The sequence below is a fragment of the Artemia franciscana genome, chromosome 4 (assembly GCF_032884065.1).
Source record: "Artemia franciscana chromosome 4, ASM3288406v1, whole genome shotgun sequence".
Classification (NCBI taxonomy): Eukaryota; Metazoa; Arthropoda; class Branchiopoda; order Anostraca; family Artemiidae; genus Artemia; species Artemia franciscana.
Genome location: NC_088866.1, coordinates 60,048,508 through 60,061,879, shown reverse-complemented (window position 1 = coordinate 60,061,879; position 13,372 = coordinate 60,048,508). Strand labels below are relative to the sequence as shown.

General features: G+C 33.7%; 1 protein-coding gene across 4 annotated transcripts in view; it reads left to right on the top strand.

The window, feature by feature from the left end:
* LOC136026676 (MOXD1 homolog 2-like) overlaps window positions 1–13,372 on the top strand; it is a 175,198-nt gene that overhangs the window by 110,056 nt on the left and 51,770 nt on the right. For all 4 annotated transcript variants that reach the window (XM_065703418.1, XM_065703416.1, XM_065703417.1 and 1 more), the window contains one exon: window positions 5,476–5,627. In XM_065703418.1, coding sequence (XP_065559490.1) covers window positions 5,476–5,627 — 152 coding nt within the window. The remainder of the gene's footprint in view (window positions 1–5,475; window positions 5,628–13,372) is intronic.

Sequence of the window (13,372 nt, the reverse complement as noted above, 5' to 3'; positions counted from 1 at the left end):
CTGTAAAAGTTCGCCACAGCATTGAACTACTACCATAGTGGCTTGAATTACTGTATGAACTTCAGATTTAGGCAGTCTTTATAACAACAGCCAAAATTTGAATTTAAAAACGTCAGTTATCATATTTTGTCCTTTCGAAAGAAAAATTAAAGGTATTCTGAAACTAGTATGCAGTGATATCTATATTTTGTATTTAGTCAAGGTTAAATTAGAGAGACTTGTGCATCAAGCATAAATTGAGCTTGCAAAATGAAAGATACAAACTTTCATCCGGCAAAATATACTAAGACAAAGTTTTAAGTAGAAACTGCTTTGGAGCAAATTAGTATTAATTTACACTTTTGATCTGAATTCTCCCAATTTTGATTTTTTGTTTTTGTAGCACCAGGTCGAAGTTAAAACAGAAAAAGAACAAGGATAACTCCAAAATCTTGGCTTAATGGACAGCTGTGTTCAGGGTATGGCCTAGGCTTGACCCTATTGGGTTTTTGAAATCTACCCAAAGGCAGTAAAAATGAAATCTAATTGGCGGAATTGGTTGAGTGAAAACTTCCACAGCCACATACATCTTGAAATATTAGAGGAATTGGGTATTTAGTTTTTGAAGAAATAGACCTCTTTGCGCAATCTTTGGCAGTAGCAGGCACCAGATACAAAAAAAAAGTGATGTTGGTGGAAAATAAAAAAAGGGAAAAAAGCTAGACCTGTTGTTCCCAACCGATTTGGGCCATGCATTTCTAAAATCCTGATGCCTAATCGTGATATTAAAAAAAAAACTACCCAAAATTTTACGCGTATTCGCCTGAAGAAAGTTTAAAAAGCTATTAACTTGTGAATCTTATTTCAGTGACCCACCAAAATATTCCCATGTCCCTCCGGTGGGGCGTGTACCCCACGTTGGGAATCCCGGTGCTAGATATTCAAGACATTCCTCACTTGTCGTGAGGAGCGCTATGTATTTTTTTCAAACTTGAAATTTATTCACTCGGAATTCATATTACCGTGAATTTCGATTACCAAAAAGTTTTACGACGTACATAGCAAAGTATAGTTGCTACTTAAATAGGGTGTGGCTGATTACCCTGTGCTAAAATTATGTCGAGAATGAAATATTGAACCAGTGGGTGTGTTGGAGCATGCTTCTGAGATAAAAAAAAAACAACATAGATCTCCAAGGTTGACTTAAATTGCACCCAAAAAAAGAAAAAAAGAATTTGATTAAGGAGAGTAAGGTAAGGTAAGTATACAAAGATGGCGAATAGGGCGTCTATCCTCTATACTTCTGCTACTTTTGATTTTAATTAAGTGACCACAAGGAATTTATTTGATTTTTCCAGGAAGGACGTGCTTTATAAATAGTCAAATTAGGTTTTTGTCCAAAATGTGCCATTTTTCTTATTCCCATCGGAATATGGCCAGCCCGATTTGAGAAACATCGTAAAGCTGAACAAATATGTTCATAATTTTGACCAAATATGGTCCATAATATTTATGTCCATATTTGTCCATAATATGACCAAAACTGGTCATAATTTTGACCAGTTTCTATTCATACTGTGGGATAACAACCATTCATGGTTATTATCAAGGTTTATGTCCCCATGCAAGTTTTAATATTTTATTTTGTGTAGTCAGTGATGTTCTAGGCCTGGTCAGGGGGGAAGGGGGGCTAGCTACCCTCTTGGTGTTCATTACATTTGACTTTAAATTCTTTTTTTTTATATTTTTACACTCCGGTTAAGGTTCCTCGCCCTTTCCAGATTATGATTAAAAAAACGCTACTGTTTGCAGTCCTATGGGTTCAATGGGTTGAGAAGGCAATAGGATAGTTTGCTATCATTCGATTGGTGAGAATAATCTTTATCCGTCAAATAAATTGCATTTTTGAAGTTTGATTTGCCTTCAACCCCCATGGATACGATCCTGGACAGAAACAATTTTTTCAACAGTAAAAATTTTATTTCAACAAGATAGATAGATTGATTTTTTTTTTATTTTAAGTGTAAACATTTAGTTGGTATGTTGTTTCCAATTCGGATCGCATGTCCTTTTGTTTTTTTTTTCTTTTTTGATTCAGCAAGGATCTCACGCTATTTAAATGAAACTGTATTTTATCTTTCATCTCTTATTTAACATCTTCATACATACATTGCTCGTAAAACAGAACGGAAATCAGTATTAAACCCTTGAGCTGCGAAAGCTTAGGAATAGTGTATTTAGTTTGTAATACGAAAAAATTGCGTCTGTAATGAAGCTTGGTATGAAAGTCTAAGCTAATTCTTTTGCAATTTTCTATATATCAAATTTGAGTTTATGTAGCATTCTCTCTTAGCAGTTAGGTAAAATAAGGAGAGAAATATAGCGCCTTTTCTCTGGCGCGAATTTCAATGGATTATTCTGTGTAATCTACGTCTATTCTGTCTATTTGACAGATAAATTGCATCTAGAAGTACTATTTTTCCAATAAAGGCTGGCCAGGATTCATATGCTTGTATAAATGTGAATGTCAGTGCTTTTGGAACATTTTATAGTCAAATTAGGAACTACCTTCTTCATTATTTGTTAAGTTTTGTCAAATAAACAGTGGTTATAGTTTGTAAAAGTGTAAAATTGTGTCATTTTTGCTTAAATTGGAGGCAAGGCCAGGTTTAGAAGAGGGGCTAGGGGTTTTACCCACCCCCTTGAAATGTTTGTCTTGCTTGAAAATTTAATAAACATGCATAAAAGTGATTTTGATGTGTTTTGTAAGTTTTTTGTCCCCTCCCCCCGAAACAACCCCTCCCCACGAAGAAAAATCCTGGTATGGCTGTGATTGAAGGCAATGGTCACAGGGACAAACGTAAGGAAAAACCTCCCATCGTCTGTATTATTTTGAATTTCTTGGCCCTTCTTTTTTAAATTATAATTAGAACCGGAAGTACCCAAAATTTTAGTATTAAGATTGTCAAATAATTAGTTCATTTTTATTATTGGTCCTTTCCCGAAAAATTGTTGCTGTGTATCTGCGTGCTGAGCGGTATTTTTATATTTCTATTTTCGTTCTCTTTGGGCTTCTATTTGAAGTTGATTACAGAAATATACATAAAAAATGGATTGTCAGTGGTTATTCACTCTGTTCATATTAAAAAAGATAGCTAATTAGTTTATGTTTTTCACTCATTTCTGCATCTTGGTTCATTAATTCTGCTTATAATGCTTCCGCCTTTATAGTTTTTGGTAATTCAGTGTTACTTCTTTTTGTCCAAGCCACAACGTAACGCCATTTTAAATACGGAACGACAAGATTTCTCATTTAATGCAATAATTATAAAGACACTTTTCTATTTACATGTGAAGAGTTCGACTTGGTTATTAAGCTCACAAAGTCTTTTTTTTTTTTTTAAGAATAATGCTCCGCGTTTTTCATAGTAGACCATACAGGTATTAATTATAATAGACTGTAGTACAGAAAGCGCTAATTATGGCGAGTCCCCTGTGCTTTTTTCTTTCATGCCACCAGTAAAGGTTTGGCAGTATTTAGATATGCTTATCTACTACCTGGTTGATTGCAGTGACGTAGCTAGGGGGCCAGTTGTCCCTTAGTGCGGCTATTGAGGGGGGGGGGTATGAAACTGAGGTTTTATTTCATGCTGGATGGAGAGAAACCGACATTGTTCCTGGGTGTTTAAAACCCTTGCTATGCCTCTGGATGAGCACCAACATCCTTGTTAAATTGCCTTGTCGTTGTTTACAAGCTTACATTTTGTAATTTTTTTTCCGTATTATCTGGTGTCTATTCAGATAATAAATCTAGATTAAAAAAATATTGTAGGCTTATATACCAAACCAACATTAAAAAATATCCAAATGAACATGCGATTTTGATGTGTCAATAAGTTTTAAGCTGATCCCGTGTTTGAACGTAAAGATACCAGTGGTGTAAATTCACAAAGTGCTGGGGGGGGGGCAATTCGCGTTTGCCAAGATTTGAGGGGATGCAAATTTGTTGTTTATTCCAAAAAATTGAATTTTTACGGGAAAATATCTCCTAAAATGGAATTTTTCAAACCCTAGGGGTAAATGCCTTTTGTCCCTGAATTAGTACCGCTGAAAGATACTTGTTAATAAAACTAACTGATCATGGAACAGACTGACTGATTTGAAAAATACAGTTCCGGATTATCGATATCCGGACTAGGTTCACGACAATCGGGAGATAATTCCTTTTATCGTATGGGCAAACAAAAGCCTATCCCTATCCGTCAAACCCCTAACAGCGTGACAATTCTACAAATGTCAATATGGTAATCACATAACAATCAGAGATGATAATCTACTGTGAGTTAAATTCCATAGGGGTTATCTGGTGGAGGAAAATAGTTCCAGCTCTGCCGACACCCATCAGTCAGTTATGTGATATCGCAGTGACATCGGACCAGCTGCTGATATGTGACATTATTTGGTTTGAACTATAAATCATAATCTCTGTCAACGAAAGCTCGTCTCTTATATAAATTGAAAAAAGCTAGTGTCACAATATGAAATTTTATTGATACATTCTTCAAGCTGTCAAGAGGATTTATGTTGATTAATGTAGCAAAAAGGAGAATTCGTCGGCATGGGCGACTACGAGTTTGTCAAAAGCAATGTATTTATTTCGACGAATGGAAATGATAAGGAAGAAATCAACCAGAACGATCTTCATTAGGTAATACGTTGATGCCAAATGTAACTAACAATAACAAATTGTTATAATTAATTTATAAAAAGTTGTCACTAGCAGTATCTTCAAAGAACAAGCAATCAATACAGTTGTTGTCTTACTTAATATAATTGTCAATGTCAATAACTTCCAGCCAAAATATAACCTGAAAACAGTAACGTAATGCATGACGACGGATAGCTGAAGTGTGTCCGAATAGACAACAACCTAACTTGGAGCCTTAATATGTTTCGGATAATCACAAGAATATGTATATTCTCTTTTTTGTTCTATGCCTTAAGGCAATCGAGTATTTCTCATTTTAAGTTTTATTAAAAGATGATGAATTGTAAACGTTGTTTGGTAATATTACCTTTTTGTCTCACTGCTGGAATTATCCATTGAAACTCCAGATTTTTTTTTTGGGGGGGGAGGGGCTGAAATTTGTGTTTAGGAGAAGGAGATGGACACTTTTTCGAGTGTACGCTACGGTACGTTCTTTTCTTTTTTATACCAGTTGTCGGATTGTTCAAGCTAGCTCGGTTAGAAAACTCATGTAACCAAAAATCCAATAAACTTGAAAATGCGACCTCTTTTAATAAAATTAGATTTTGGCCCTAGAGTTCAAAATTTGATTATGACAGTCAAGCTACTATTGATAATGGAGGTGAAGGAGGGACAAATGGGCATATATGCGCACGGCATTACTGAATTGCAGCAAGCTCAATAAATAAAAATGTGTAATTTTTTCTAGGAGTTTATTTTTAATATCCATTCAATGTTTTGTTTTCTAGGGGTTTTACTTTCCTTTAGAAGCTGGCTATCCGTTAGACCCTGTCAATGGACCTCTCCACTTCATGCTTGAGACACACTTTGATAAACCCAGCACCAACAGATATTCATTAGACGGCACTGGTATACGGATGATTTACACTCCTATCCTAAGGTGAGCTCTTTATGTCTTCTTTCCCCTTTTTTACTGTAGTTTATTGTTCAAAGAGGACTGTTAAAGTTTCTTTTTTTTTCAGTTTGATTTTCTTTTTTCTTTTGATGTTTTCTTTAATAGTCTAAAAATACGTATGCATAGGCAAAATTCGACAAATGAAACTGGGTTTTTTTCGTGCACTTCCCCCTGTTTCATTAATTCTGCTCAGGTTTGTCATTCAACTGGGACTACAGGGGGGCTCTAGGCACATTCTTTGTCCAGGGTTGTCGACTAAGCTATCACCGACGTTCATTGTAGGATTAATTTGAAAAAAAAAAACTTTTTCCATAAGACAAGTTTTTCAAAGAAAACTAAAGAGTTCCAATAAGCCAAGAATGAGCAAAAATTAAATCAAATAATCTTCAAAGCGTATCAGTATCAATAAATAAATGAAACTCAAAACGAACAAAAATTACATTAAATAGTCGAGTCAAACCCAAATCAGCAAAAATTAGCATGAGTAGGGCTGATAACCCCCATGCCTTCTCAAGACGAGAAAAAAACTGAACTGAAAACTTACTGAAAAAAAAAACAACAAAAAAACAAACAAATGATTCCTTAAGGATGTTCCTGGAAATGATTCCTAATTGTTCCTTAAGGTTTTAATAGTTTTTTTTTTATTTATGAAAGTAAGAAGAGTGAAAATATTTCAAACATATTTTTTTTCAGTTCATGCTTTTTTTTTTTGGGGGGGGGTGTCATCCTGAAAGAACTTTCAGTTTCTAATCGAATGAGCTCTTTTCGAAGTTCTACGACAACAAATGGCCATCTCAAAATTTCTATCAGATACATTTCGGGAAAATACGAGGTGTTTGGGAGAGGGGGGGGGGAATCCACTCTTCGATCACTCCGAACCTCAAACAGGGCACTAGTAAATCTGATTACCAATCCAATGAGCCCCCTCCGAAGCTTATAAGATCACCCTTTCTATATATATATATATATATATATATATATATATATATATATATATATATATATCATGAAAAGAGAAATCACCAATGCTACAGCACAAACACAAAAAAAAAAAAAAAAAAAAAAAAAAAAAAAAAAAAAAAAAGACAGAAGGAGAAAAGGAAGACTGTTTTCCTAAATTAGTGATTAATATAGACCAGCACTTGAATGAGGCCTTAACCCTACTCATCCATACAATCACATAGGTCAAACAGCATAGCCACACACAATCAACCATAAAGAATAATCCATGGACAGGCAGTCATGTCGTCAATAAGTATAAGTCGTCATTTACCGAACAATAGAAAAAATAGTATAGACAAATAATTCAGAAGCAACACCCAACATAAGGGCTCATCAGGAGAATACACTGGCCTATATAGGGTTTCGCCACTCTAAATTCTCTACCCAGCACAGTGTTGTGGCTACCACAGAATATCCATGGCATCCCCGCGTCAGGTATCGCCCCCAAAATACATGCCTATGAAAAAAAACAGCAAATGTAAAACAACCAAGTAAAACCAAAACAAGCTTATCCTGTTAATATATCCCTCCCTTTAGCAACAATAGGTAAACTAAATATTATAAATTTTACCAAATCACAAATATTAACACATTGCAAAAAACCTGAATGAACTAAACAATTATAGAATTCATCTTTACCATGTGGCTAATTTTTAAAAAAAATCCGCTCAATTAGAAACACAATTCAAAATAAATGGCGCTGTGACAACATTTCTCGAACCTCCGAAATTAGTTAAAAATTTCTTTAAGTATTTCTAGATAATTCTTTTGATATTTATTTAAAAGTTCGTTATAATGAAAACTAAATTTTTTAAATTGCCAAGTTAATTTATTTGCAGAAAAACCTCTTGATATCAATTTTTGGCTTAAGATTTTACATCTATTTTTAAAATCAATATAATTACTACAAATCCTTGCATAACGAAGTAACTGTGAGAAAAACGCTGAATACGTGATATTTGAGTGTATATTACTTTCAGGGAATGGGAAACTAATCACTTCAAAATCAAAATCATCCGTTTTATTATACATTTTAAAACTTAATTTATTATTATCACAAATATTAATATTTAAATCTAAGAAATGATCTTCATGACCAGCGCCATGACTAGGCTCAAGAATAAGCTCTGATGGATATATATTTTTAGAAATATCAATGAAATCTTTACAATTTAAGACCAAAATATCATCTAAATATCTTTTATTATTTGACAAAGCATGTTTTAAATTAATTGGATTATTCTTATCCATCATATATTTATATTCTAGTTGACTTAAAAACAAGTCAGCTATAAATGGGCTGGCATTCCCCCCCATGGGAATTCCCATAATTTGCTTGTACAAATCACCCCCAAATCTTATATAAGTATTGTATAAAACAAATTCCAATAACTCAAAAATCATATCCAAGCTGTAACATCTCAAGTTAACTGTAGTATTAAAGCAGTTTGTCCATATGGCTTTTTTATTATAACTGTCTATTTTTAAGAACCTTTTACTAGATAAGAGGCAAGATTTCTTTATAACAGTTTTTAAATTATCTAACACTAAATTAAGTGATAAATTAGTATACATTGTCGCAAAATCGAAAGACTCAATTCTTTTAGCTGAAACCATTGTTAAAGAATCTATCACCTGCAGTGAATTATTAACACTCCAATATGGATTAAAATTCGAAAATTTTCTAATACCAGAACAATAGGTTTTAAGTTTATTTACAATTTCCTTTAAAATTAAAGAGAGGTCAGTAGCAGCAATGCGGGTTGGACATTTAGCTGCTCCAGCAATAAACCGTGGTTTAGGGGGATTCTTATGAAATTTTACAGTCCAATAGAGGAAAGGGAGCTTTTTATCATTGTCATTTATTTTAATATTAAAATTTTTAAAAAGTATTTCTTCAGTCTTTTCAATTAAATTCTCATCCTCTATATTTACCTTTTCATAAACATTAGTTGTGCATAACTCCCTTTTTAAAATATCACAATACAGCTTCTGACAAATTATGGCAAAATTATTATTAGCTTTATCCACTGGCACAATTACAAATTCATCCTATAGATTAGCAATTGCTTGTTTAATCTTCGTATTATAAAATAATGATTTAGTGTTACTATTTTTTAAGTTAGAATATATTTTATTTCTTATTCTACTAATAATTAAATTCTTCCAACTTTGAAAACTCTCTTTATTTTTATTCTCTTTCTTACACCACTTATCAATAAATAAATCAAAATCATTTTCCAAGCCATCAAGAACACTCGATGGTTTCAGATGATGAGAAAGACGGAAATTAGCCCCTTTATTCATTATAATTTGAAGATCATCTTGCTTTATTATTGACAAGTCCCCTGTTATAACATGTTTGTAAGTAGGATTTACAAATGGGCCAAGTTGCTTACAATTACAAACCGGTTCCCAATTTATATCGCTATCTAGTTTTTTTAGTATTAAATTATAATTAAAAATAATTTGCCCAATAGTTTTTGAAAATTTATAAGTTAAAACTGGACTATCATTATAATTTAAATTACTAGGAAGGGCCTGTTTCACATGCCTCTGATTTAAAATTTCTGGTAAATTAATATCTTCAATCTGCTTACAAGTAAAATTAATAGGTAAATATAATCTGTTATCCTTATTACTAATCTTATCGAACTTTTTCTTTTTTGAAATAAATTTCGTTTTAGTTATAATGCAAATTGTATCACATATTACTTTAAAATTATAGTCAAGAGCTGTATTATTCTTAACAATCCAGAAAAGTTTGATTAAATTCCTCTTGGATAAATTATTTAGACACTTTATTACAGAAATCATACCCCTAGATTCAAGTAGCTGGCATAGATCTATAGAAAGCATATGTACATCTAATTCATTTTTTCTATTATTTTTCCTATGTCCTCTCGATCGTTTTTTACGTTTAGTAGGACAAGTAAAAGAAGGATGGTCCATAAAACCATCAATACATTTAACAACAACATGAGACATGTCACCATATTTTGCTACACGATCATTTAGCCCAAAAGGATAAGCTGTACCAAGAGTATGGATCCAGAAATCCTCCTGTTTACGTAGTCTATTATTCTTCTCTTCTTTATTTAAATTTTCTAATTCTAAATTTTCTAAAATTGTGACAGTTATATCTGATATGGAACATTTACCATTACTACAATGTTGAACTAGATAGTTATTAGTTTTTCCATTATTAACTGTTGTCTTGTGTCCAGAAAATCTTTATATATATATATATATATATATATATATATATATATATATATATATATATATATATATATATATATATATATATATATATATATATATATATATATATATATATATATATATATATACCTGATATGCCCTCAGGTCATAACTTACAACCCTTGCCCTGAAGGGTCTGGGGGGGTTGTCATCCTCAAAGACGTAATTTTTGGATCTTTCATTTACTTTAAACAAAATGACTATCTCAAAATTTTGATTGGATGTTTTATGGAAAATGGTGGGCGTGGGAGGGGGTTTTGATGCCCTCCTATCACTTCCGACTATTAAACATAGTCCTTTCAATTTCCAATCGAACGAGCTTCTTCGAAGTTTCTACAGCAACGAATATCCATCTCAAAATTTGTATCAGATACATTTCAGGAAAATACATGGTGTTGGGGGTGGGAGGGTGTCCACCTTCTGATTACTCTGAATTTTAAAAAAGGGCACTAGGACTTCCGATTATCAATCCAATGAGCCTTCTCTGAATTCTATACGACTACCCTTTATATATATATATATATATATATATATATATATATATATATATATATATATATATATATATATATATATATATATATATATATATATATATATATATGCCCCCAGGGCAAAATTTAAAACCCTTGCCCTGAGGGTTCTGGGGGGGGGGGGTTATCCTCATAGACATAATTTCCAGGCCATTCAACTACTTTTAACAAAATTGCTATCTCTAAATTTTGATTGGATGGGTTTTGGGAAATCGTGGAAATCGATTGGAGTTGCCCTCCGATCACTTTCAACTATAAAAAGGGCACTAGTATTTTCAATTTCCAATCGAATAAGCCTTTTTTGAAGTTTCTACGACAACAAATAGTCATCTAAAATTTCTACTCGATGTATTTTGGGAAAATACGAGCTGCTGAGGGGGGGTATCCACCTTCCCATCACTCTGTATCTCAGAAAGCGCACTGAAACTTCTGATTAGCAATCCAATGAGGCCCTTCCGAAGTCTATACTAACACCCTTTCTATATAAACCTTACATACCCCCAGGGTATAACTTACAACCCTTGCCCCGAGGGCTCCGGAGGGGGGGTTGTCATCCTCAAAAAACATAATTTTTGGGCCTTTCAACTACGCTGAACAAAATGGCTATCTTGAAATTTTGATTGCGTGTATTTGGGGAAATGGTGGACGTGGAAGGGGTGTTAGTTGCCCTCCAGTCACTTTTGACTATTAAAAAGGGCACAAGCCCTTCCAATCAAATGAGTTCTTTTTGAAGTTTCTACGACAACTCCTTCGATACGAAGTGTCCTGGTCTAAAAAAAAAAAAATAATACATTGTGCCCATATCGCTCTTTACTTAGGCAGCGCTATTGCGCTGCCTATGATTGACATAGAAAATCCGTGTAAGCGAATGGAAACCCATTGCATGTGCAAAATCTACAAAAACATGGCATAATCCATGGTTGCTGCAACCGTACCTCTACTTAGCTTGGTTGTGAAGAATAGAAACAGAAAAGCTTTCTTTGTCCCACCACTCCAATGTTTAGCAACTCTTTCAGAAAAGAAAAATAAAGTCGCAAGATCCTTTATTTTTGCGGATTAGCCTACTGGGTATATTGTCTGGAATACCAGGACGATTGTATCTTTTTTTTTTATTGTCAAGCGTAAATTCAAAAGATTAACGACCCAACTTTAAAAAAAGACTTAAACGGCATTTGGGTATTCTTTAATATAAATGTAACGATCCTCATTCCACCGCAGAAGACAAATTACATATTTCAATAGGACTTCACAACCTGTATTATTGATATGGTTCTATAAGAAACTACTGGAGGCATTCCTTTAGATCTTTCTTTATTCAAAAACCCGAAATGTAGGCTAATACCATTTTCTGTATATCTTAACAATGCATAGGTTATATTGCAGGATTCTTAATCAAGTGAAAATAATTGCATCACCGTTAAAAGACACTGACCGAGAACTTAGGATCTCTAAGTTTATCAATTAGAAAATTTGTCTGTTTGTGCAGCCCTTCTCATGAAATACTTTTCAGTCACAAACCAACGTATGAGGGTCCATGAAGTAGGATGTGAAGAACCAAAATATCTGTATTTTTGATTATATTTAAATCAGGGTCGTATCCTGGATTTCCTGTTTTTTTTTGGGGCGGAGAGGGGTTACAAAGAATATTTATTGTAGGGGGGGAGTGAAATAGATTTAAATAAGGCATCAATAAACATTTGTATTAATTTTTTACGTGTTTTACGACTCGGAAAAACATTTCGGGCTTCATTTACAGTGTTCTGCTAATGTCACAAATTTTAATTTCTATATCTGATCAAAACGAAGCATGACTTCAAGAAAATAAATTATGTAGCTTGTTGCATATACACTTGCTTTCGTCAGACCAGACCGGATTCCCCTTATCTTTTAGTGCTATTTACGCACGAAGTACATACCTTTGCACCACTTCGGCGCATTTCTTCAGAAACAGGAAGGTTTTATTCATTATATATATATATATATATATATATATATATATATATATATATATATATATATATATATATATATATATATATATATATATATATATATATATATATATATATATATATATATATATATATATATATATATATATATATATATATATATATACTTAATTCTAAACTGATTGGCTGTCTTAGAATTTTTTTTATGGAATCTTATTCATTTATAGAGCCAATATTTGTCTTTTTGCGGCATAAAATGATCAAAAAGGCTCCTTACTATGGTTTGATATCTTATGTTCTTTTTAAGAAGCTTCAGCCCCGAGCATCTTCGTCTGGAAGATGCCTCTCCTAGTCTTGTAAGCTCACCGGTTCGATTGGACTACCTCTGAATGTTTGAGTGCTCTCAAATGTGTCGAATTCCGATATCATAATTTTCATCAAGATCGCACCAGTGTTTGGGAGTGTATTTTATCTCCATTCTAAACTAGCTGTTGGGGTGGCGCTTCGCGCCCCCCCCCAAGCCCCCCCCCCCGCGCGCGTAAGTCGTTACGCGCCATATTAGTTACGCGCCATTGTAGTTGTGTCCTTGTGTCCCACATAAATAGATTGTCAGGTTTACCGACTCTTGAACATGCAACATATAATTGTCCATGGGAAAAACAATCTGTATTCAGATCTATACCTCATTATTCTAATGATTGTCCTTGAGCTTTGTTGATGGTGATTGCTAATCGAACATTCCCTGTGTCCCCGTCGTCATTTATATATCCCCCTGTGCCCCCCGGCGTCCCCGTTGTTGTTGTTTCCCTGTGTCCCGGTCGTCATTTGTGTCCCGGTGTCCCAGTCTGTAATTTCTCTTTGAGTGTCGCGGTCGTCATTTATATTCCCGGTGTCCCGGTCGTCATTTTTGTTCCAGTCGTCATTTGTGTTCCGGTGTCCCGGTCTGTAATTTCTCTTTGAGTGTCCTGGTCGTCATTTA